The 26,377-nt window shown below is 45.9% G+C and overlaps 1 protein-coding gene across 3 annotated transcripts in view; it reads left to right on the top strand.

Annotated features, from left to right (window-relative positions):
• ATXN7 (ataxin 7) overlaps nucleotides 1-17,916 on the top strand; it is a 95,420-nt gene extending 77,504 nt beyond the window's left edge. For 2 of the 3 annotated variants that reach the window (XM_058726287.1, XM_058726288.1), the window contains 5 exons: nucleotides 3,494-3,759; nucleotides 5,197-5,395; nucleotides 5,779-5,900; nucleotides 10,236-11,229; nucleotides 13,770-17,916. In XM_058726287.1, the coding sequence (XP_058582270.1) occupies nucleotides 3,494-3,759; nucleotides 5,197-5,395; nucleotides 5,779-5,900; nucleotides 10,236-11,229; nucleotides 13,770-13,787 (1,599 nt within the window). In that variant the 3' untranslated portion in view covers nucleotides 13,788-17,916. Of the gene's footprint in view, nucleotides 1-3,493; nucleotides 3,760-5,196; nucleotides 5,396-5,778; nucleotides 5,901-10,235; nucleotides 11,230-12,027; nucleotides 12,095-13,769 lie in introns of all 3 variants that reach the window. The other variant, XM_058726289.1, reaches the window with a different exon arrangement.
• Nucleotides 17,917-26,377: the final 8,461 nt, after the last annotated feature.

Genomic DNA, 26,377 nt, shown 5'->3' with positions numbered 1-26,377 from the left:
GCTCTGAGCTCTCAGCACAGAGCCCGATGCGGGGCTTGAACTCATGAACTGAGAGATCATGACCTGAGCCAAAGTTGGAGGCCCAACCAACCGAGCCATCCAGGTGCCCCTAAGTGGTTCTTATTTTAGTTTAAATGTCAAATTTAATTTTAGCATGTAGATTTTATCTTACAACAGTGGTTCTGAATCTTTAGAGGAAAGGCGCTGGCTAAGAGCTCCTTTAAATATCTAATTAAAAAAAAATTACAGACCACCTTCCCCAAGGAGAAAATACATACACACAGATGTTCTGAAATTGGCATTCCGTCTCAGGGTTCACACATATCCTTACCCCAAACCTCCCACCCTTGAATCTCTAGGCTAAAAACTCCTATCTCAGGACAGATTGCTTTTATATTTATTGAGCACCTGTAGTGGTCTCTTGTTTGAAGGTAACCGCTCGTGCTCTGTGGAACTAGATGCCCCAGTGTAGCTGCCCCTGAGGGAGTTTGTGAGGGCAGGCCTCAGCCCCGTGCCACGCTACACAGCTTGCCGACTGCTCTCGGCCGTCTTCCCGCCTGCCTGGCTCTCAGTACATGGGTTTCCCGATATTAGGGTGCCTGAGGTCAATGAAGGATGCTTAGTTTATCCAAGATGCCTTCCTTCAGTCAGCTCTGGTGGGGCATGCTGGTGAGCCAAAAGCTTTATCAATACATAATGTGCAAGACTGACCAACCTTCCTCCCGAACCTTTATTGACGGGTAAACAGGCTTCATGTGGATCCTGCGGTGTTCTCCTATCTCCCTTTTCAAGTCGTGCGTGCTCTCCTTGTGTTCTGTTTCGGGTGTCGTCTCTGTGTGAGCATGTATCTGCAGCCCTGGTGTGTCATGAGTTCGGCATAGAACTGGCAAGCCTGGCCTTGCGCAGGTTGCCCTTCCTTTCCTCCTGTGTTCTGTTTGTCCCTGCTTCTTCCTTTCCCTGCCTCTGTTTTGGCCTGAACCTGTTAAGCTGTGGAGGGCTGCCCATGCCTGAGTGCCTCTGCTGAGTGTCTCCCACCATGCTGCCCAGGTCTCTCCTGCCTCAGACCGACAATGTAGTCCTTCCTCTTCAGTGTCAGGGGACTTGATGCTGCCTGCCCCTGTCACTCGTTCCCTCTTGTCTGCCTGCCACCCTCGCTGTCATCTCCTCACTTCCTTGTCTGTCTGATGTCCTGTGTCCTGTCCTCTCTGTCTTCCATACAAATAGATTCTGGCTCTGGTATTCTTGCCCATTCAGTCATTGTAGAAAGTTCTACTGCATATATCTCGAGCACAGGCCTCATTCTGGGTCTCAGTGGACACACGCTTTGACAGAATCCAGACACCGTCCCTAGCCTTGAGGGGCTTACAGTCCAGTGAACGAGATGGAGGTTAACTTCATGATCACTCATGTATGTGTGAAGTGACCACTGCTGAGTAATAGAAAGGAAGGAGGCCTGTGTTATGACAGCCATCAGTAGGGGGACTGAGCCAGGGAAGTGTCCTTTGCCGTAGCAGAGCTGGGCTGAAACGAACATGATTTATCTGGGTGAAGAGGGGTGTTAGAAGCCCATTAAGCAGCATATGTAAATATTCTGTGATGGGGCAGAACAGACACGTTAGGACCTGAAAGGCCAGCCAGGAGGTTGAAGAGCACGAGGAAGAGGCACTTTGTATGAAAGGAGTGGGCGGCAGTGAGCCACGAGGAATAGAGGACCCGTTTCGTACCCAGTCATGGCTGCGTGGTACTTGGGTAGCCCTGAAGAGTTCTGACAGGAGTGAGGGGCTCAGCGGAAATCCTTCCGATTTAGTCTTCAAACCAAGCTGGGAAAATATTGGTCATCTCTGCCTCCTTTCTTGGCTTGACTTTGCTATGTTAAGTACTAAGGGACGTTCAGAGTCAGATGCTTCGACATCTGTCCAGAGAGATAGGCAGGTGGACCAGTGATGTTATATGTTCATTCATTCATTCAACACATATTAGAGGGCCATTATTTTTATATACTTTTTGTCTGAAGCATTTGCTGAGTGCCCAGAGCACTAGTAGGTAGCTAGTACAGCAATGAACAAAACAAAGTTCCTTATCTTCCTTTAGGCTACTTTCTTATAGATATATTTCATATTAAAGGAAATAAAGTGAAAGTTTAAAAAGAAACTAAAGTCACTGATGTAACTATCTCTGGCAGGTTAAATTTTGAGCAGACCTCGTGTTCAGTGTGTCCAGTCAGGAGGTAGGTTGTTACTGAATTGCAGAAGGACAGTTAAAGCCTAATTCCCCTCCAACCCCTAAATTATATCAAACATAAAAGCTTATAGAGCAGCAATACATTTGTATAATGTGTAGGACCATAAACACACACAGAGTACAATTTGTGTTACTTTTGTAACATAAAAGAGTGAAGGAAATCTATAGATGAATTAACTTGTATTTACGGTATGTGATTTGGGGTCACTGTCTACTTACATTTTTGACAGACTTAAGACCCCAGCAGTAAGGAATAGTCAGGTTAACTTGATTTTATCTTCTTCTAGGAATAGTGTTAGTCCCAAGGGAGCCTGAAAAGGCAAACAAACAAAAACAGGAATTATCAAATGCATTTGGTTTATGTGCCTAAGCAGGGGGTTATGTTAGTTACCCTGTTGGCATGACTTTTCTTTTCCTCGATGTGCCCATCTCCCAACTCTGAAATGGATGTCTTAGCTGTAGAAGTGCTGTCTGTCCATCTTCTTGATTTCCATAGTGAGTGTCTGTTTATAGGGATTCACTCTGCTTCATTGCCCCTTCGTGTTCACAGCCTTTCTCCTCGTGGCTTTGTAGTCTCTGTGTCTCCCCAGGCTTCCTCAACCAAAGCAGGATGCTTCCCTGCTTGCAAGATGCTTTGAGCCATTTTCTCTTGACATGGCATTTTCCCTGGAATAGAGAGAAACACTTGTCTAATTTTTACTTTCTAGCTGTTACTGGAAAAGGACACTTTTTTTTTTTTTTTTTTTTTTTTTTTAAGTAAGCTCTATGGGCAACGTGGGGCTTGAACTCACAACTCCACGAGCAAGAGTCACATGCTCTACTGACTGAGCCAGTACATTTTAGGGCATAACCATTTCTTCCCTTTTAATACTTAAAATGTAAATGGCCCAGAAAAGGATTTTTCTATTTGAGCTGGTGAGAGCCCCAATAAGTAAACTGTTACAATGGCAATGTCACCTGTTCGTTTCCACTGTTTGCCATTCACTTATATACCCGGTGGCACAACTAACATTCCTTTTTTCTTCTGTGGAAATAGCCTCACCAGATATGTGCTTCTACTCTAGCTAAAGAAAAAAGGTCACCGTCCTATGATTTTTAGCTTATCAGATAGTGAACAGCCTTTATGCTGATGGTCCAGATTTCTTGTTGTTTTTGTTTTTTTTTTTTTAATTGGTAATGGTGTTTTTGGATATATGATAGAGAAAAAATTATTACTGAGATTCCTCAGTTTTTCTATTTTTTTGGTCTGTAGACACATTCCTTAACTCAGCGGAGGGCTGTCCAGGGTAGAAGAAAACGATTTGATGTGTTATTAGCCGAGCACAAAAACAAAACCAGGGAAAAGGAATCGATTCGCCATCCGGACTGTCAGCAACCAACGCAGCCTCTCAGGGACCCGCATCCCGCCCCTCCTAGACCTCCACAGGAGCCACACCAAAACTCTCACGGAGTGATTCCTTCTGAATCAAAGCCTTTCGTAGCTAGTAAACCTAAACCTCACACCCCCAGTCTTCCAAGGTAAGTCAAACCCTCCAGCTCTATCCTTCCTTTAAAGAACAGACTGGCAGACACTGTGAACCCCCAGTGCAGTTATGAGATCGAGGAGTGTACATCAGGCTCACTCTAAGAAGATGAGAGATTTTTCTAATTGGGTTTTGAGGGAAAAAAATTGTCGAGTTCATCAGTAACTTCCAACCAGGGCTCTTCTGGGCCAAATGCAAGCAGCACGATGAAGCAAGAGTGATCTCCACCTCTGCTCAGTGTCAGGTGTCTATTTTTAACCCCCCTGAGCAGGGCCCAAAAGCAGGTGCTGACCGCAGGTTAGTGACTGGAATATTTCACATGGCTTTGACAGCAGTTTCCCGTTCATTTGTCTCACTTGTTGCAAAAATGCGGCAGTGGGAGGCCTTGCTGGGGATAGGCATTCAGCCTGAGTTTTTATAGCATCCCTTTATCAACCTATGTTTTCATTCATTCATTTGGGACCTTGGCCTAAGCACATATTAGGCATTTTAGCTGTTTAATGAGTAGTGGACCAGAATGTCTTATGAGAACTTCCCTCCATACCTCAGGGACAGTGAAGGTGGTACATGTGCATTTGTGCTTGTGTATTTAACGAAGTTAAAGTCACGGACCCTGTACCAAATTTCCAGAGAGAAAGGGAAGAGAAAGGTGTCAAGAATGAGGGCCTTCACTGTCGGCCACCGGCAGCAAGAACTTCGGCCTAGGAACATGCCAACTCTTGGTTGCTGTGCCTCACCTCCCCGCTCGCGGGCCTGCCCCGATGTGAGCCCTGGGTGTGAGCAGCCCGGGGGGGCACCCTTGGAGGTAGCTCCCGAGAATGTGGCCGAGCCCGGGCTGTCAGTTCCTTGGCACAGCCTTCCTTCGGCCATCTTCTCATTGAAATTTTTCCGTCGATGCAAAAGTCAGCCTAATTCTAGAATCATCGGGCATGTATCCATGTAGGAAGCACTCCGTGCCGCTCTTGGCGGTAGGCCGTAGATGGTCCACGTAAAGCAGTGATGCTTTGTCCTTCTCTGAGCGCCTCCTGTCCCTCTCAGGTGCGGAGCACATTGCCAGCTATTGAGTTTATTGCCTCCATAACCGTCATCCAGGTGAAATTTGAGGGGGAATCAAAGAAAGAATTCTCTTAAATTCTATTTCCCCTTCTTTGGGGAGAATACAAGAGGCCCTGAGCCACCCAGGTGGCTGTAGAAGGGAGAACCCTTTATAAGTTCCTTTGGGTAGATCTGGCATACAACTTCATGTGACACCATGCGGTTTGGGAGAGTGGATTCTTCTCTCCCACGCCACCTGATCAACATCTGTTGCCCCAGTGCTAGTGGGGGACCCCAGGCCTCCCTAGGTGGTCTTGGGCACGTTGTTATATCTGGGTTGAGGCAGCTGGTTGCCGGACGTGTGATCTGATCAGTGCTGCACTTTCTACTCACCAAGGCCTCCAGGCTGCCCTGCACAGCAAGGCGGGAGTGCCCCCATTGACCCTCCTCCAGTCCATGAATCTCCGCACCCTCCCCTGTCTGCCACTGAGCCAGCTTCTCGGTTATCCAGTGAGGAGGGAGAAGGCGATGACAAAGAAGAGTCTGTTGAAAAACTGGACTGTCATTATTCAGGTCATCATCCTCAGCCAGCATCTGTAAGTTCCACATGCACCCCCGACTTGACCCTCCCCACACAGCGGAGACAGGGCACTGAGGGCGGTGGGGGGGGGGGGGGGGGGTGGTTGCCAGGGATCTTGGCGTGAGTGCGTGTGTGTGTGAGACGTGGTCAGGGTGTGAGAGCAGCTCAGAACAGGGTGCCCCAGAGGCAGCACGCACTCAGTCCTGGGACACCTCTGGCTTTTGCCTTTGTCTTCCGTGGAACTCAGGGCTGGGCATCGTCACTTTCGTGCTTCACAGCCTGTGATACACAGAGTGCAAGTTCTTCTGTGGTTGTCTTCTCTCCTGAAGGAGAGAGATCACAGACAGGCCGTGCCGCTGCCGGGATTAGCAAGCACGCATGGTGTGTCCTCTCTTGCAGTTTTGCACATTCGGGAGCCGGCAGATTGGAAGAGGCTATTATGTGTTTGACTCCAGGTGGAACCGGCTTCGCTGCGCCCTCAACCTCATGGTGGAGAAGCATCTGAATGCGCAGCTGTGGAAGTGAGTGCCTGTCCCAGCGCCTCTGGGGCGGGAAAAGGGGGCTGACCTCACCTGGGGCCGCATCCTCTTTATGTCTTAAGGGACTGGTCTAATGAAGATAAGCTTATCTGAAATGAAAACGTGGCCTTTGACTATCCCTGAGAAGTCCCCTCATCATTTATTCATTCAGTCTTTTCAGCAAATATGTATTGCTCTGGATGCTGGGGTTCCAGGCAGTGAGGGAGTTTCCACCTGTGTGGGGTTTGCATTCGGGGGAGGGGGGCACAAAAACCACCAAACAGCAAATCAGTAGGGGTTATAGCTCGTCATAAGGGAGATTATGGAAGCTCTAACAATCACTGAGACTTACTGAGACCTTACTGTGTGCCAGGCAACTTGCATTTAATTTTCACAAGGCGCTGCCTCTGGTGACCTCAATTATCCCTACTTTACAGATACTGAAACTGAGAAGTCACACAGCAAGTTGGTGGTAGGGCCAGGGTTTAGACCCAGAGGCAGTTTGGTTGCAAACAAAGAGCTAAGATGGAAAAACAACAAGCTGGAGAGATTCAGGGCAAACCTCAGTGAAGAAGTGATCCTAGAGCAGAGATGGAGAGAAGGATGAAAAAAGGCAGCCAGGGGATGGTGGGGCAGGCAGAAAGAACCATGTGTGCAAAGGTCTTGAGTCAGAAAAGATCATACTTGTCTGAAAAAAGCAAGAAAGCGATCATGGTGCAAGATGAGACCTAAGAAGCTGGTAGGGGCCAGATGACCCTGAAATTGATTCTGAGTACAGTGGGGAGCTGCTGAGGGCCTCAGGAAGTGGAGCCATGTGCTCTGATTTACAGTGTAAGATGGTCATCTTGTGTGTCTGTATGTGGGCTGGTATTTCCTACATGGGATTTTAAGTGGAAGAAGAGTTCCATGGCCAGAAGGCTCAGCTTTTTCTCAAGTGACATAGTTTTCATTACTGCGGGACTTCTCAGAGTCTTTAGGGGGCACACTGTTCATTATACCTCTCAAAGCAGGAGATATTATTTATAATGTGGAACATCTCCCAAGCTCTTTTGACCTGGGAACATCTTTTAGGGGAGTATCTTTGGGAACTTAACGTTTGGTGGAACCTACTTTTGGAAATACTGAGTTTTGTTAAACCAAGGGGGCTGTCCACTAATTCACATGTCATTCCATATTCTCCATTTGGGCATCATTTACTAGAGCCTCCCTGAACAGACTCTGCCAGTACATCCACTTGCCTTGCTGCCTTGGTTTCCTGATAAAGTCAAAGGAAGCTGGTCAGAGGCCTTGGATAGTCCACAATCTGAAGAACCGCCTCCGTGATCATGAACAGGACTTGAGTTTATTCACTTAGAAAATCAGACCCAGAGCAGTGGTGCTCTACTTTTCAATTTCACATTTCTTCCTGGGTTTTACTAGATAAGAGGCTCCTCTTTCTTCTTTATGAAGGAACATTGCCCTTGCTCAGGAAAAATGGGGCACTGGTTTGTTGGGATTCTAGGGGTCTGTCAACATCCGAAAACCCCCAAATACGTGAAATCTCAGCTTCGTATTTCTTGAGATTGCCCACCAGGACTTGGGGAGCTCATTGAGCACCCTGAAATGTGGATTTAGTGCATTCCTAAGAGTTTAGAAGTGTCCTCAGAATGACTTTTTCCCATTATCCTGAGAAGTGGTTCATGGCCAGCAGTTGGGGTGCATATGGTTTCAGTTCCTAGTGGCTTGGCGGGGGGGGGGTTGTCCTCTTTCTGCAGTGAACCTGGGAAGACACAAGATCATGAGGTTGCCTCCACCGTCTCTCTCTTTGTTCTGTCAGAGGCTGACGACCTTATCAATCACTTGTTCCTAGCAAAGAGGAAATCGTGCCTTTCCGCTAACATGAACTTGGGTTTTAAAAAAAGGCCAGTACAGCAGAGACAGATGTTTTGCTCAGTGATGAGCTGGCACACAGGCCTGGGGCAGACAGTAGCTTGGAGTGAGGTGCTGCGAGTGAGGCTGGCCACTGCAGGCAAGCTTCTCGGGCAGCCCCTGAGATTTGGTGGGAGGAGCTGAGCACTTCTCAACTGCAGGAGAACAGTCCTCAGGTGGCATCTTTGATGCACTCAACAGAACTCCCAAAGTGGTCCAAGTTCCATCCTGCTGGCTCAGCCAAAAGTCCTCTCTTCCAGGAGGACCCCTGGTTTGGGTGCCACCCTCCTTAGTTCCTTACTCCTCAGTTACCTATTGCAGCTAAGGATATGTGGAAGTGGGATTTGAGTATGACAGTGAAATAAGTCATCTTCAATATAGGAATCTGGACAGTGGTCAAATTGGACTAGCACTTCCTCTGGAGCATGCCCAGGACCGCAAAGGCCAGTTCCAAACTCTGTGATTTCTGTCAAGTGCTTGTCCACTTTTGACTGGGGACCATGATTCCACATTCCTTAAGGAAGGGATGGGATCATCAGCAAAAGGTTTTTTCTTTGGTGGGGCGTGGAATAGGGGGCAATGTCGAGGTTACAGAATTTGTCAGATTGGTAATAAATTCACTTGGGTAAAAAAAAAGAAAAAATGAATATGAAGAGGTATACAGTTCAAGGTTTAGTCCCCCTGGTCCCCACATTCCTGTTGCCCACCCTCCCTGCCACCACTACCCCCAGACAGAAGCATTTTTATTAATTGCTTGTATATCTTTGCAGAGTTGATTTGTATGGACGTAGATCAGTACAACTACATATTCTTTATTTGTCTCATCCTTACGCAAAAGGTAACGAATGACCTAAAAGAGCTTTTTTACCAGGGACCAATATGTTGTGCAGAGAGATCCACATGTCTCCCTGTATGGAAGCTTTTCCTTTTCCCAGGATTTAGTTCTAGCTGCCTGATATTTAGGCTTCGTTTCCCTAAGCCACCTGGTGGCCGCGCGAAGCCAGTGCGCCCAGTGAGCCGGAGCAGTGCTACACGCCTCCATTTAGAGCAGGGCTTCTCAGAGGTGCCAGTGCCCACGGATTGCCTGGGGATCTTGTTGAGATCCAGATTCTGATGAAGTAGGTCTGGGTGGGGCGCAGGGACTCATCGTTTCTCATAAGCCTTTCAGGTACTGTCCGTGGTTGTCCTCTGTGAGTAGTATGGGGATAGAGCCCAGCTTCTCAGTCTTTGCTTCTTGTTGGAATCTCCCAGAGAGACTGAGAAACTTCTTTCATCTGGACCCCACCCCACAGGGACTTGGGTGTGGTCGGTCTGGATGGACGGATCTCTAGGGCCAGAGCTACACTCCTGATTGGGGGGGTTATAGCTGGGACAAATACAGTAAATAGTTCTTTTTATTAATAGTTACAAGCCTTAAAAAGCATCTGGAAAGCACTTTGGCAGCAGTTTAGGACAAGTCTCACTTGGAAGATGAGAAGCCGGAACCATAGCTGGTGCAGCGACTGGATCAGCCGTTGCTTGCCCTGTGAAGTCAGGACCAGGCCGGTCTTGGCACTTGCCTTCCATTCAGGCCATTGTCTGTGTTGCTACCTCGCTGTTGGTTCTGCCATAGGGGTTTTTGAAATTTTGGTGCTGTCACATGTTAGAATCGTAGCAAAAATGGAAAGAGGCCTCCCTGGTTTGCCATCTGAATGACTCTCTAATCCCCAGGTTGGTCCCTTGCCCGGACATTAGTAACAAAATACACTGTGCCATCATTGTGGCTGGAAACCCTGAGATGTGCTTCAGGCCTGAAGTTAGGACCTAGCAGTTGCTATGAAATTGTTCTGCCCTTCCTTTCTCCTCTTTGTTCATGAATTCTCTCAACATTAGTGCACCTTCTGTACTGCAGGCGCTGTGGGCACAGTTTTAAATAAGGTGTGCCCTGCTTTCTAGAGAAGTTAGTGATCCACAGTTACGTGTGGAAGCTGCCTTGAGTTCCCTGAAGTCTGGGAACTGGCAGAGTGAGTCTCTGGAAAACCAAGCGAGTCCGGGTGGTCAGTACAGATTTCCTAAGAAAGTGATGGTGGGCCGAAAGTACGAGCTGAGCAGAAGTTGGGGTCAGAGTATTGTAGGTGGAAGATGGACAGGGCCTCACGTCCAGGCCTGTTGTTGCGATGTAAGAAGGGTTGCTGGGTGGAATCTAGGAGGCAGTGTGAGGCTGGAGACCGGTGGTAGGTGAGGCACACAGGGCTTTCCACGCCATTGTTCTGAGAGCCCCGGCAAGGCCTTGCAAAATTTGAAGCAGAGAAGCGGCAGGATCGGCTATGCGTTTCAGGTTGATCCTCTGACGGGTGTGTGCTGCTCAGTGCCAGAGGTGAAGGGTCACCCCTCTGCGCGTTTCCGTGAAGGGCTCTGCTGATGATTACTCACTGCCCCCTCTTTTTGCAGGAAAATCCCACCAGTGCCCAGCACCACAACACCCGTCTCCACACGTGTTCCTCACCGGACAAACTCTGTGCCCACATCGCAGTGTGGGGTCAGCTATCTGGCAGCGGCCACTGTGTCTACGTCCCCAGTCCTGCTCTCGTCCACCTGCATCTCCCCAAACAGCAGAGCGGCACCAGCTCATGGAACCACACTGAACGCACAGCCCGCCGCTTCCGGGGCAATGGATCCTGTGTGCAGTATGCAATCCAGACAAGTGTCCTCTTCGTCCTCCTCCCCCTCCACACCCTCCGGCCTTTCCTCAGTCCCCTCCTCCCCTATGTCCAGAAAACCTCAGAAGTTGAAATCCAGCAAGTCTTTGAGGCCCAAGGAGCCTTCTGGTAACAGCACTAACTGTCACAATGCCAGTAGCAGTACCAGCGGCGGCTCAGGAAAGAAGCGCAAAAATAGCTCCCCACTGTCAGTCCACTCCTCCTCCTCCTCCTCTTCCTCCTCCTCTTCCTCCTCCTCCTCTTCTTCTCATTCCATGGAGTCTTTTAGGAAAAACTGTATGGCACACTCTGGGCCTCCCTACCCCTCAACGGTCACATCTTCCCACGGCATCGGCCTCAACTGTGTGGTTACTAAAGCGAACTCGGTGAGTGTCCGGCACGACCAGTCAGGGAGGGGCCCCCCCGGTGGGAGCCCCGCTGAGTCCATCAAGAGGATGAGTGTGATGGTGAACAGCAGTGACTCCACGCTTTCTCTTGGCCCGTTCATTCACCAGTCCAGCGAGTTGCCCGTCAACTCCCACGGCAGTTACTCACACTCTCACACTCCTCTAGACAGACTCATAGGAAAGAAAAGAAAGTGCTCGCCCGGCTCAAGCAGCGTCAACAACGGCAGCAGCAAACCCACAAAGGTTGCCAAATTGCCAGCCATGAACAACGTGCACATGAAACACGCGGGCGCCAGCCCAGGGGCACAAGGACTGACGAACAGTTCCCTCCTTCATCAGGTAGGACATGGACTGTGAGCCCCGTGGGGACGCCCCCGTTTCCTCTCCCTTGAACTCTTGCACCAGCTCGGACGTGCGTGGCAGGGTTGGTTAGTTTGCCTGTAAACACGTGTCCAGCTTTGTGGTCTCCTTTCAAAAAGGAAGCGTTCACGGCCATGTGAAGGTAAAACAGTGTATCTACCAGAATTTCTCATGACTTGGAAGATGCTCCTGGGTAAGGAAACCACGAAGTGTGTTTTAGCAGATAGGGCTGCAGAAGCTGCCCAGCCTGCAGGACGGCAGTGTCCCCTCCGCGGCCGGTGAGCGCAGCCCTGGGGGGCACGTCCCGTGCCGCTGCCTGGGGAGGAAGGCAGGCCGTGTCTTCCTGGAGAGTGCGTCTCTAGTTTGTTCCTCTGGAGAAAGCTGACCTGCAGTCACACTGGTCTAGAAAGGGATAGTTTAAATTTTAAAGACCTTTTAATAATTTTCCCATCAAAGAATTTCTCATTCTCTGGTTGACTGTCTTTATGTTCCCTCACGGTTTTCCAGGGAGGCAGGAAAACAGTAAGTGTGGGTAGAGACAAAGACTAAAATCTCAAATTTAAGAGCTTAAAAAGAGACATGAACGTGGCCCATTTGTACAGCAGTGGCTCCCTGGGTGTCAGGTTCATATGGAACTGTGACTTTCTCTCGTGCGTTCTTTGTTCCCACTCTCCTACCTGTTGCTGGTTTCCCCTGACCCTCTTCCCCCTGGAGCCCCTTCCTCCAGTGTCCTTGGCTCTGAGTCCCAATCTCTCCTCTCATTTCTTCACTCATCAGCAGATCTCCTCTCCTTGCTGTCGAGCAGGAATTTCAGCAACATCACCCCGGAGCCCTGATTTGCAGTGTGGGGGCTGCTTTGATTTGTTTCGTTTTTCATCTTCAGAACTTAACTCAAATGGCAGGTTAGGACTTCTCCAGAATATACTGGGAAGCTTCTTTCTGTGATAGATTTCCCTCCAATATCTGCGTGAATTAATACCCAGCGCCAAAGGTACAGGGAACATAATTATCGGTGAATTTAAATAGCAACTGCTTAAATTTTTCTCTATGAGCCTCAAGTCTATAGGGGTTGTTGGTATGTTGCTTGGCTCTTTGAGCAAGGGGTCCCTGGACATGTGAAAATGGGCTTTTACTTCTTGGTTTGTAGTTACTCATCATAGTTTATGAGCATAAAAATCCAGCGCGAACACTGCAGGAAGTAGTATAGCCATCTTTTAAAAACCCCCTTCCGAGTGTAGTTTCCTGATTCTGTGTGAACCTGGAGGAGGGATGTTCCGTTTTGCTGTGATGCCCAGTACATTACGTTACTGAGTGCGTCTGTCTTCACATAGACATCGCTGTGGCCTCAGTACCCCACAGGTGACAGGAGGGGAAGAGACTGGTGGGCACAGCAGTGCCTGTTGAAAATGAGGAAGTAGGACTCCCATCCACACAGAGCAGAAGCTCCCAGAAACTGGTTACTGATTTCAAAGAAACTGCAGATTTGGACTTGCATGAGAAGTTTGACCACTTTTACAAGTTATGCAATACTTTTCTTTTGTTTTTTAACCTGGTATAGCCCACACATCTGCCCAAGTACGGCTCTTAGCGGTTTGCCGCCTCTGATGTCCACCATCTGTGAGGGCTCTGTCCCACTAGGACAGGCTGAGTTTGGGGTATCAAAATTTGTTTCAACTTAAGTTTGTATTTGAGAAAGATTTCCTCTGTGTAGTGGAAAACTTTTTTATTACGCTGCACAAAGCTTAGGGTGGCCCATGACTAGAGATCGGAGGATCGGTAAAACCCCAGAAATGTGTTGCATGATTTTTATGTCTGTGCTCGTTTCTCTGCAGAAGGGATCCTATAGCTTCCATCAGAATCTTAAAGGTACCCATGACTCCAAAATGCTTTAAAGAATACTCCTCTCAGAAAAGTAGGAACCTCAAATCTGTTTATTGTGGAGCTGATTTTAAAATGGGTAACTGAGCTGGTTGAAGCCCTCTGTGCCAGGGAATGCCGGGGGACATACTGGGAAGCCTGGCAGGTGGGGCCTGGCAGCTTCCCCTGAGCCCTTAGTGTGCTCACGGCTTCTGCAGCCAAGGGCTTACGGTGGGAGAGTGGGGATCTGAGTTCCCGCTCCCCGGGCAAGGGCACTGCGTTGGGTATGAGTTTGCACACCTGTGTGTGCTAGCCCACGTGACCTTGTTCAGTTCTCAGCTGACAACCTGGAATACCTTCAAGGAAATGAAATCAGTAGATAAAACCAAAAGGCAAACATGAGAGCCTTTTCTCTCGGCTAGAAACCTGGCCTGCATCTCTTCTAGACGATTTTCTAAAACTTAGTCTTCTAGAATGATTGTGCCCAAGGGTGATGAAGGCTTTTGAAAGCTCAGGCCCAGTTCTATAGCTGACTGCCCCTGACATCTGGAGATTTTAGTGGCGCATGGCCTTTGGAATATTCGTGTTGAGCATCAGGGCAGTGCCGCGTACAGCTGCTTACTTACCTTTTCATTGTTTCCCCACCCCCTCTTCTTTGAAAGCCAAAGGCACGTCCCTGACAGCTGAACATGGCACGGGGAGGAATAATCTGGACACTTTTGACGGCAAGTTACACCTCCACTCAGCACTATGGACTCCACGATGCCTTTGAGTCTGTTTTCCCAACCTCCTGTGGGCCTCGAGGGTAGAAATCTGCCGGGCTGTTGTTGTAACGAGGATTTCCCTGAAGCTATGTCAGTAGCAGTGAGTACTCGTAAAGGACACTGGATCAAGTTCAGCCACCGAAATTGATTTTATCAGTGTTAAAGTGGTCTGGACTGCTTGCTACCAATCTGTGAGAAGTTTTTGCTTTGTTTTTTAACTTGCAGCACATCATGGAGCCGCTCTTTGAGTAGATTGGCTGGGGGAGAGCATGTCTTGGCAAAAGCATTACTGTAGACTTTCTCCTTTACTCCTCTCCCCGTCCCAGGTGTTTTTCTTACACTGTCTTCTGTGGGTCCCTCTCCAGCAGTTAGGTACCCCAGCTGGAGACGCCTTCCGGAGGAAGGCAGAGCTGCCCCCTGCGCAGCCCTTCGCAGAAGGGCTAGGTAGTTAGGTTCTTACAGCAACGCTCCAGGATTGGAATACGGACGTTAGCGTGAGGCACCGGGACAAAATAGCCTGTGTTTTCCCCCAGCCTTTTGCAGGTGATTTGGGATAGAAGCTGTCAAGAGTTTCTAACTTACAAACTGGTTTAAAGCCATTGATGCCCAGAAAGCGAGTATATGACATTTTAGAGGCTTACTTTTCATGGTACAAAAGCAATTCTATGTGATTTTTTTTTAAGAAAATGCAAATGCAAACTAGTTTTGATAATGGAAAGCCAAATTTTGGTTGGGGAAAGGGGGGGGGTGGATGAAATCACTATGGGGGAAATGTTTTTCCAAGATTTCCAAAGAGATGGAATTTTTTATCCTTCAAGTTTTCATGTTAAACAGTGTGGTAGATTGGGCTGGCTGTCCTGCTCAGTCTCCCATTTTTAAAAAATTGCCTTTGTAAAGTGAAATTATTAGGATGCAGCAGAAACTGTCATTCACTAAGTCATTAATATACTTAATGTTTCCAGGGCACTCTGTGCATTACCCTCAGTCTCTGTGGATACTGTCCTGGGACTCTGTAAATTTCTGTGTCGAGTGCTCCCCATATTGTGTGTGTATCTGCACTCCCCTTCCTGTCCACGTGTTCATTTGGATGCCAGTGGGTGGGGAGCAGGCACCCAGGGAGGGGAGTAGGCAGAGGTGTACGTGTGCCCATGCACAGATGCTGTGACGCATATAATAGTGTCTCCCCGACAGACCCTCCTTTCTGGGGATTAATGCCAGCCATCTTCCTGAGAGAGATTTGGAGACCTTCGTGGTTATTCGTTTATTTTTTTTGAATACCCCATCCCAAAAGAGCTTAATATGTTAAAACGTCATTGCTTAAGAAGGTATCATTGAATTTGGGGGATGAGCTGGGGCATTTTAACTGGTGATTCCACTCTCACAGCTCCTGAAACAATAAATAACCCAGGCACTTGTACTTAGAAGAACACACAAAGTTGCCGAACACCACAGGGTAAATTTCCCAAGGCTCTGATCATTGTTCTGGGCAGAGCCTGGACAGAGCAAATCAATGCATCCTTTTTTTCCCTACAGTTTTTGGGTTACAAACTTCAGTTTCAGGGAATTTCAAGTCAACAACACGTAGAATGAATAAATACTTGGTTACCAGCCTAATAATGTGAATTGCTACAGAATTACTCTTATTATGTAAGACAACAAAAACTTTATGCAGATACTTTAGCTATAAATTGATGTAAACTATTGATTTTTTTTTTTTAAAGGAAAGGGAGAGGAGTATCTTGTTCACTTATTATGCAATCAGTAAATATTTTTAAAAAATGATACTATAGGAGAGCTTATTAAGGAGAGTGCGTGGATGGGCCAGTTTGGTGCAGTTAGGAGAAATCAGTCTGGTTGTTCCGTCCCAGTGGAGGGAGAGAACGGAGGTAAGGGGGAATCAAAACGTCTTTAGTTGATTCCTGGGTGACAAGTGCAATGGGGTATGGGTAGAATTTATTTTCAGAGCCAAGGGGACTTGATGGATATAAATAAAGTTGCTTTTAGCAATGGAATTTATAGACAGATCATGTTGTTCCGAAAGATGTGAATAGGACCCATGATAGCAAGTTGATTCAGAATTATGTAGATATTTAGATAAGCGAGTGTTGATCATTTGATTTCTTAGACTGAGGTTTTAATTGAATTTCATTATGTCTCCCGGTAGTACACAGATGATCGGGATTAGGAAATTAGCCATTTTGGATTCTGCCTGCCACAAACAGACCTATTCTAAACAGTGCTATTAAATTTTAGACTGTTCAAATATTTTATTTTCTCCTACAACTACTTTTTATTATAATGAACAATTAAGACCATTTAAAACACGGGAGTACAAGTATTTTTTTGAATTAAATTAACTTGCAAAAACCAAATTTGCAGTGGTTGGGTTGTTTCTAGACAGACTTTGGTATCAATTTAAAACCAAGATAATTTTTATATTCTTTCCAATAGAATTTCATGACAACTCCTGCAGTTTTCTTAACCTACAAAAAAAAAAAAAAAATGTGCTGCAATGATGAACAAAGAATTCTACAAAACCTACTTTTGTATCTTTATTTTGGAATTTCTTGTTCTATTATAAATATGGAAGTATCCCTATTTCAGAAGACATATTTTGTTAAAAATGAATTGTACATATTTAAATATGTATTTTTGCACAGGTCTTTTTTTCTGATATCCTGTTTTGGTACAATTGAGATCATCTAGTATTTATTTATTAATTAATAAAAGTAAATACCTTTTTATAATTTGAAGTGGTTCACTGCCAAGCCAATAGTTCTAGAACCTGCCTCCTTTACAGTTTAAGGGATGCCTCTGTTCTGTGAAAGTCTTGTTGTCCCTTTTCATGTCTCGGGAGTGGATTCGTACAGACGAAGTGGGCATTGCTTTTCTCTAGTTGCCTGATTTCCCGATAGACTACATGTAACTAAGTGACACACTGCTTTTCTTTCGTTAGTGTTTTGTGTGTGAGTGTGCGTGCGTGCGTGCCTGTGTGTGTGTATGTGTACGCTCTGAGCACATGTGTGTTAGTCTGTGATGTGGTTTCAAACTAACGGAAAAAGTGCCTGAACCTAGTTTTAAGCTTCGACAGATTCTTTAAAAAGACTTGAATGTTCAGTTGAAACCTTTGGAGTTTGCTTTTTCCACCTAAATATTGTTTCTAAAATTTTAGGGGAGGGGTTGAAAACCACCGATGCTGGTAATTTTATAAGGTATTTTAAAATTAAGGCCTTTTGGTTCACAGTAATTCAACTGGTGACGTATTGCCCGGTGGCAGCAAGGGTTACAAATCTGTTTTGTCAGCCAGCAACTTAGATGATATATCTGTTTTGTTATTCACTCATGAAATACAGTTTAAAATAGAATATTTAAAATATTTTCTATTCCAAAAATATAATACAAAGTACCTCTGAAAACATTGCAAAATGTATAATTTGAAAAATGTAACTTATAAAGGCAGCTGTCTTCCTGCGAGAGTTCTGTTGCCAAGGAATTTCTTACTGTCTCATTATGTCCAGGGTGGGGAAGGGGGGGTGGGAGGGTGGGGGGCTTTGGAAATGATTGTGAAAAGTTTCATTGTTTAACAGAAAATAATCATTTTTACATTTTGTGCAAAACATTTTACATTTTCAGATCATTTAAATGAGCACTACATACTGTCAGTGTGAATGTAGGGCCTTGAAAAGCATTTTGCTGTTTTTTTGAGCTTGGTTATAAAAGCAATCTCCTGTGTTGAAATGTGTGAATAGTGTGATAATTTGTACACATAATCAAGAGCATCTCAGCTGGACTTCGTGTTGGCTGCTGTATAGAAACATGAACAAATGTCAAGGGATAGAAAATTACTTTGGATATTTAAAAGAGAAGAAATATATAGTCTATTTGTTTTGTAACAAGTTTCTGTAAATAAAATAATTTATACTATTTATAAGAAAAGGTTGTGCTTTGCTTTATGAGAAATTAGTTTGTGGAACAAACATGTTACTAAATGGGCAATAAAATTAGGACTTCTCAATAAATAAGGCTGGCTGCATGAAATATTTTACATGTTTCTGCCTCGTGATCCTAAACCCCTTTCAATCCCGTCTGACTTGCATTCATTTTTGGCATCAGACCCCCTTGTGAAGCACCTCTGTTTACCTTCCCTTCTGTATAAGCTGAGTACTTGTGAGGGCTGAGGATGTTTCATTCTTGGGCACAAAGCTTTGCTTCGGAGCAATTGATGACTGGGTAAACTGTGAACACTACTGCATTCTTGCCCTGCAGGTTTGTCAACAAAGGAAAGTCGATAGATTGGGAAACTCGTCTCTTTGTGCTTGCTTTTGTGTAAATGTGATGGCGTGTGGTCGGTTTTCCGTTTGTATCCTGAGGTAAGTTTTGTATCCATGGCTAGTCCGATCTCTTCCTTGCTTTTACGTACTTCTTCCTTCACCAGCAGTGCAGGTACATTTTGGTATTATTCAGCGCACAACATAAACTTTTTGTCTCTAGAAATTGGACAAGTTTGACAATTTACAAATCATTCTAAAAAATTAAAAATTATTTTTGTTGCTTGGATAACAAAGGAAGCAACTGATTTGTGTGTTGAAGAAAATGTCCAGATACTAAATGGAGTGAGGGTAGTTTCAACCCCCACCACACCATGGACTTCCCATTCCCTCCTTAGATCAACCAACTCCTAAATCATCCCTAAGAAGCTCCTTTTGCCTTGGGCGTCCTTCTTCAACTTTCTGGGAGGAGGTTCACTCAATTTTTTTTTTTTTTTTTTTAAGTTTATTCACTTCGGGGAGTGGGGGGAGGATCTCAAGGAGGCTCTGCGCGGTCAGTGCAGAACCCGACGCAGGGCTCGAATTGGTGAACCACAAGATTATGACCTGAGCTGAAATCAAGAGTCGGACACTTAACCAACTGAGCCAGCCAGGTGTCCTGGTTCACTCAATTTCTTAACGCTTTTTTACTTCCCTTCCCTTGCAGGTAACCTGGCCGTGAATAGCAGGAGATGCTCCCAATGCAAGGAAGGGGGGTTGGCAGGAAGGCAGGGTAAGGTCATTCTCGGCAGAGGGAGCAAACTGGGCAAGCATAGGTGGGAAGAAATGTGGAAGAGAGATCCATTCTAGGTGAAGCTTCTGGAAAGGAGGGGCTGAAGTGTTGCAGAAGTTGGTACCACATTGTCAAGGACCTTAAATGTCATGGGGCCTTCATTCTCAGGGACATACCGTTTAACCAAATGTAGCTGTCAGCGCCCCGAGATTGTCAGGGCTCAGAGCCGGTGTGGTGCAAGTGCCAAAAGTCAAAGCCATTTCGATCTTTGCTGAAAATCTCTTTTTCTTGCACTTCCCTCTCTTTTGCCTTACACCACCTCCTTTACACGTCTCTGCCTTGTCTCCTCCTCTCTGCCTCTGCCTATATATATATATATATATATATATATATATATATATATATATATAAAATTTATTGGCAAATTGGTTTCCATACAACACCCAGTGCTCATCCCAACAGGTGCCCTCCTCAATGCCCGTCACCCACTTTTCCCTCTCCCTGACCCCCATCAACCCTCAGATTGTTCTCAGTGTTTAAGAGTCTCTTATGGTTTGGCTCCCTCCCTCTCTGTTATTTTGTTTTCCCCCTTCCCCTCTCCCATGGCCTTCTGTTAAGTTTCTCAGGATTCACATGTGAGTGAAAACATACGGCATCTGTCTTTCTCTGTATGACTTATTTCACTTGGCATAATACTTTCCAGTTCCATCCACGTTGCTACAAAAGGCCATATTTCATTCCTTCTCATTGCCAAGTAGTATTCCATTGGGTATATAAACCACAATTCCTTTATCCATTCATCCATTGGTGGACATTTAGGCTCTTTCCATAATTTGACTGTTGTTGAAAGTGCTGTTATAAACATTGGGGTACATGTGCCCCTGTGCGTCAGCACCCCTGTGTCCCTTGGATAAATTCCTAGCAGTGCTATTGCTGGGTCATAGGGTAGATCTATTTTTAATGTTTTGAGGAACCTCCACCCCGTTTTCCAGAGCGGCTGCACCAGTTTGCATTCCCACCAACAGTGCAAGAGGGTTCCCATTTCTCCACATCCTCGCCAGCATCTATCATCTCCTGATTTGTTCATTTTGGCCACTCTGACTGGCGTGAGGTGATATCTGAGTGTGGTTTTGACTTGTATTTCCCTGATGAGGAGCAACTTTGAGTCTCTTTTCATGTGCCTCTTGGCCATCTGGATGTCTTCTTTGGGCTCCCCTCCTCATCCTAATCAAAGAATTCTCCTTTCAGCCAAACCTACAGTCTTCCCCACCTTACCCCACTGGCTACTCTGTCAGTCCTTTCCTTCAAGAAAGAAACTCTTGCTTCCGTTGCTAATGGGAGTTCTTTAAACTTGTCTTTCACCTTAGAAGGCTGTGTTTTTTTTCTCAGATGGTAAATGAGGTCACGGGAGTATATGAGTTTACCTAGGAAAAATAGGCAGCTATTAGATTTGGCTCATTATTATATTAAAATAATGCCCATCTAGGGGCACCTGGGTGGCTCAGTCGGTTAAGCGTCCGACTTCGGCTCAGGTCATGATCTCGCGGTCTGTGAGTTCGAGCCCCACGTCGGGCTCTGTGCTGACAGCTCAGAGCCTGGAGCCTGTTTCAGATTCTGTGTCTCTGTCTCTCTCTGACCCTCCCCGTTCATGCTCTGTCTCTCTGTCTCAAAAATAAATAAACGTTAAAAAAAAAAAAAATTAAAAAAATAATAATGCCCATCTAGTTGAATGCCTGAAATGCCCATCAAAGCATGTTGCAAACAGTATCACTCACAAAGCCTCTCTAGAGTAGGAATTTTGATCCTGTTCATATGGATGTGAAACATCTACGAAGTTAAGTGTCTTGCCTACGGTTCCACAACTCCTGGTGACGTCGCCAGGCTGTGAATTCAGGCCTATCAGATCGTGGGTTCTTAATCTTTTTCTTTCTTTCACAGATTACAAGAGTCGCATGAAAGGAGTTATGGATTCTCTCTGCCAGAGGCACAGACACACCGCATTTTATGTTCCACTTCCAGGACTTCACAAACCTGAAGGCCGTCCTCCACAGCCCAGGGATAGAAGAAAGCCCACGATGAAACTTGGGAGAAAGAGTGTATTTTGGTGAAGACAGATCGGTAAAGAGTGAAGTAAGCAGCTCAGGGAAGGCAGGGGATGAGGTGGAAATGGTTTCGTTAGAAGTTTAGACAGACAGTTGACACCCCATCGTCATTAACCCCATTGTCATTAACAACCCCTTCGTCAACCCACTCAGGTAAGGTTTGCATTTCCTCCTCCCTCTCTCTCCAGGATAATTGGAACAACAGGTACTGGTTGAGTGGAAAAGGTAGAACTTGAGCAGGGTGCTCAAGCAGGGAGCAAGGAATTTAAGGCCTGTGAGTGAGGGTCTGGCTCAGTCCATGATGATGGGCTTGATTGGGTATTCAAGGGATAGAACCGGAACCGTATTTGTAATCACCCTCCCGGTAAAGTCTCCTGATCCCCCTTCCAAGTAACTTGTCTGTGATGAGACAAGTTAAGTGATTTGTTCAAAGTCACAAAGCCAAGTCCACGTTTAATTTAGTGTGGCCGTTAACGGAAGAGGGGCTAACCAAAGCGGATCCAGATTAAAGAGTTAGGAGGGTGGCACAGCACCTTAAGGACAGGTCAGGGAACAGAGGGGTCAGATGGTGGGGTCAGAGTCGAATAGCAGGTTTCGGTTTTAACAACAGAGCTGTTCAGAGGTGCTTGTGATTCCTGCGTCCTGGGAGAGAGAGACTACGGCAGAGGACAGAAGTGGCAGGGGAGAGAGCCCTGGAGTTCAGCCTAAGGAACCGTGAGGCGAGGCTCTCACTGCATAGGTTGCCAGTTTCAAAGTCGTCAGGGTTGAGAGGAAGACAGAGCCAGCTGCTCGGTCTGGTGTAAATAGGCTGGAGAGCTTGGAAGTCTAAAGGCAGTGAGCACAAGTGAGTCGGTGGCATTGTAGGTGGTGAACAGCTTCAAAGAGAAGCCATTTTGAATGAGGGTGGAAATCCTAGGGCCAGAAGAGAGCAACAGTCTAGCAAACAGTGGGCTGCGTGTTGGCCCCAAGTTCTGCGGTATATATGAGGGAACAGCCCTTAACAGAGGACTTCAAGAGAAGCAGAGTCCTCAGAAACCAAACGCAGAGTTTTATCAGCCTCGATGTTACACTAATTGCAGAGACCCTGGAAAAGCGGGCCTCTGGTGAACTCTTAAGGGGGTTGGCAAAGTTGCCAGGATGCCACGTAGTGGCAGTCCTGACGACGTGGTCACTTCCCTGAGGCGGTCTCAGGATTTAGAACTGCTGGACCGAGACTGATCACGGAGTGGCCCATTGCCCGCCCTTGACTTTTCACATGCAGTGTGTACTGGGAGGTTTATGGCAGGGCTTTCTGAGTGACAGGAGGTAATCCTCCCCCTTGACCGTGTACTTCCAGGTTACAGTGAGCTGGACCAAACTTCTACAATTCTTAGTATCCTTTGTAGGTCTTCAGAAACACAGTAATGCAAACCCGTGTTGTGTCTGTGCCTTTGGAACCCAGGCTAGTGGTTATCTAAGCTTTTCATGTTTTCCAAATAGGGATTTAACTTCATTCCCCCATGGCCATTGTGGAGGTGGTGGGTCTCCTACAACTTATAGTTTGTACAGCATGAGGAAGGTGAGAGATTACCTTATCCCCCTCTCCCCCCGACCCCCATCATGGAGGAAGCTAATATTTCAAGCATCAGCCATTAATCCTCTTTAAAAGATAGGTTGGTGTCACCTGGGTCGCTCAGTTGTGGCTCGGTCGGTTAAGCATCCGACTTCGGCTCAGGTCATGATCTCATGGTTCGTGAGTTCGAGCCCCACATTGGGCTCGGTGCTGGCAACTCAGAGCCTGGAGCGTGCTTCGGATTCTGTGTCTCCCTCTCTATCTCTGTCCCTCCCCCACTCGCGCTCTGTCTCTCTCTCTCTCAAACATTAAAAAAAAAATTTTAAGAGCTCGGTTAAAAACAGCACCAAGGATTAATTGAAAATTATACAGTTGGTTTGCTAATGATCAGTAACCTGATCCGTTAATGCTTGGTCAGGTTACTAAAGACTAAATGCATTCAATCATAAAGTGTGTACAATATGGTGGGGGGGAGGGTAATGCAGGAAAAACAAATTCACATGCCACCAGGGCCGGCAAGCAGTAGAAGGCAACAGGGAAGGCCAAGTGAACCAGGCCATGATGGAGAGTATGTGCTAACCATTTAGCTTGACTGGCAATATGAGACTGGAGTTAGCCTAATGTGTCCATTCTTGCAGAGAAGCTAGATAGGTGATTTCTGAATTATGTTTTCAATTTTTAGATGGTGACCATAAATTATTTTTTCTTGAAAACTTGGGGGGTGGGGGGGACAGCGGTAGCATCGCAGTTTGTAGGTGACCAGTATGCAAGTTTGTATCATCAGGAGGCATCTTTTGCCATCCTGATTGGCTTTGGTGTTTTTGAACTTTTTGATCCCCACCTGTGGGAAACATGAACTTGGACCTAAAATTTCCTCGGCAAGCTTTTTATCAGATTTAAAATACTCTGTCAATAAAGCAGACACTAGCAATCCACAGTCCTATTTGGTAACAGACGGAAGTGTGTTAAAAACATAAGTTTCGGGGCATCTGGGTGGCTCAGTCTCTGTTAAGCGTCTGACTTCAGCTCGGGTCATGATCTCACGGTTCAAGAGTTCGAGCCCCACTTCGGGCTCTGTGCTGACAGCTCAGAGCCTGGAGCCTGCTTTGGATTCTATGTCTCCTCCTTTCTCTCTGCCCCTTCCCCGCTCACACTGTCTTTCTCAAAAGTGAATAAACGTTAAAAAAACATGTTTGGTGAGATCAAATACAAAAATCTCGCCAACTGTCTATCCTACAAAAGTTGGCTGAGGTACCTCAATTTATTCATCTTACATGATAACTTTCTACTAAACACTCAGGTTACTGAGAAATGCATTTTAGTAAGTTGCTGTTGTGTTTAGTGCTGTAGTGGTGTTTTCACGTAGATGAGCCACATAAGCCTGATTTCTCCTGCACTTTACAAATGAGGGGGAATAGGCTAGGAGAGATGAAGGAGGTTATTTCTCCCAACATCAGGTGGCCAGTGTGAGGGCAGCTGGGACCAGAATTGGCGTTTTCTAGCTTTAGTGTCAGTCCTGTTTCTCCCACAGCATATGGCCTCTTAGAAAGAGACAGGTTGGATGCCAACTTTATTTTCACCTCCAGATTACTTTGAGGTATAATAGTATTCCACTGGGATTTGTAATTTCATAGAATAACTTGTGAACATTATGTAACAAAGGGTCCAATTTTCTATTAAAAACTACACATACAGGGGATTAGAAATGGAGAGCATCAAAATGGTGACCGGAGCTGCCTCTCTAGGGTGTGGAATGTCAAGGCAATCTGCTTTAGTATCTGCTTTTTTTTTTTTTTTTCAAGTTTGAGAGAGAGCATGTGTGCATGAGTGGGGGAGAAACAGAGAGGGAGAGAGGATTCCAAGCAGACTTCGTGCTATCAGCTCAGAGCCCAGGTCGGGGTTGGAACCCACCAACTGCAAGATCATGACCTGAGCTGAAATCAAGAGTCGGCGGACACAACCGAGCCACCCAGGAAGGTGCCCCCCGCCCCACCTTGGTATCTTGAATTTTTTTTGCAATGAGCATATATTACCTTTTAGAAAAAGGAAAAAATGGACTCTTCACCTCAAAACTATTGTTTCCTTCATCTGTAAGGTAAGTTATTCTACTAGACAGTTATCAGCTACTAGAGTTGTGACTCTCCCTATCCTGAACTAGATGGCATGTTTCTTTTAGCTTAGCTTGTAAGTCATCCTCACCTCATTTTATGCAGTTGGGCTAAAATAGTGGAAAAAAAATAAAATCAAGTACATTGAAACCAAGTGGGGAAAAAGAAAAGTGTTTTGGGAACTCCCTCTCTAGACCAGGGGTAAGTCTAAGCCTTGAATGAAAAGCCAGAACCACTCTGTGATCACGTCAGGCATGGCGATCTTAGAGGTGGGAGCGGAGGAAAAGGGCTATTTTAAGAAACTGACATTTCAATCCTTTTTTTTTTTTTTTTCCTTTAGCATGCACTGCAGTGAGTCAGTTTGCTATGAACAGAATTCTACTCTTTAAATGGACACAAGGAACACAGTAAGTTCTCAGTGGGCTACAAGATGTTGGATTTCACAAATTGCCCGGATTTTCAGGATCCTGGGTTAAGAGTACAGTACTTCTATTCACGTTTTCTTCGAGAAATTATAGTGATCATTAAGGTTTTGTAAGTAAGCGTTTTTGGGAATCCGTGAAGTGGATATTCTCAAAAGCGTGAGGCGTGTCCAGCAATTTACTAGTCTGCCACCCACCATACAGCGCCTTCAGGAAGTAGACTTCTGTCGGAGCACAGCTCTGGTCACGTCACCGGCCCCCTTTATTATCTGTAGTTTCCTTGCACGTTTATCATGAATGTTGATTTGTGTCAGTTACCATCAATTGAGATGTTTTCTCCTCTGTCACTGACTCATTCCGATCACAAAACACCACCGTGCAAACTAAAAAAGCATACTTCTCTCCCCGTTTACAGTAAAATGCTACTTCAACTCAAACGGCTGTTGTCAAACTCAGAATTTAAAAAAGCTTCAGATCAACCCGGACTCACTCTCTCCCCACATTTTGCATCTTTCAGCAAATTCGGCTCCTGCTATGGACCGTGACACTTAGAAGGTTAAGTCAAATGGGGTCATTCGCTGCTTAAAACCTCCAGTGACTTTCCATCTTTCTCCTAGATACTTGCAGGTTCTTCCTCTTTCTTTAAATGTCACCTTAGAGGCCTTCTGTGACACCCCCTAGGAGAGCTCTTCACGCCCTAATTCACTGTCTCGTTTATCTGGTTTTAGATTTCGTTTTTCCTAGCACTTCTCCCCATCTGACTCACAGGGTTTATATTCTAATTCCAAAAAAAAAAAAAAATAGAACATCTTTGTTTTCCTTACTGTGGTGGTTTGTTGGGGGAAAAACAGATCCCATTGCCAATATCGACATAGGTTGTTGGGTTTTTTTGATCAGTGTTCGATGAGAGTGGTATATTCTGGACTCGAGGGTTAGGCAGTTACTCCTTTGGAGGAGACTACCATGTCTTCTGTGAGGGAAAGCTTGAGATGCATTTCATTTATCTGCTGTCTTTGGTGTACTACATGGGACACGCGGTGTTTACTTATGGACCATATGGAATGTATTATTTATTTTGATAGACTCCCAAGCAGCCCGTGCAGAGCCCAATGCTGGGGCTCGACTTCACAAAACCGCAAGATCATGACCTGAGCTGAAACCAAGAGTCGGTTGGTTAACCAACCGAGCCACCCAGGCGTCCCAAGTATGTACTCTTCTTCTAAAATTCAGGAGACTTTTGTATAAAGCTCAGATTTGAACTCCAACTCTATCGTCTCTGATT

Source organism: Neofelis nebulosa, chromosome 4 (assembly GCF_028018385.1).
Source record: "Neofelis nebulosa isolate mNeoNeb1 chromosome 4, mNeoNeb1.pri, whole genome shotgun sequence".
Taxonomy (NCBI): domain Eukaryota; kingdom Metazoa; phylum Chordata; class Mammalia; order Carnivora; family Felidae; genus Neofelis; species Neofelis nebulosa.
The sequence above is the reverse complement of the archived record's forward strand: the minus strand, read 5'-3'. Positions and strand labels throughout refer to the sequence as shown.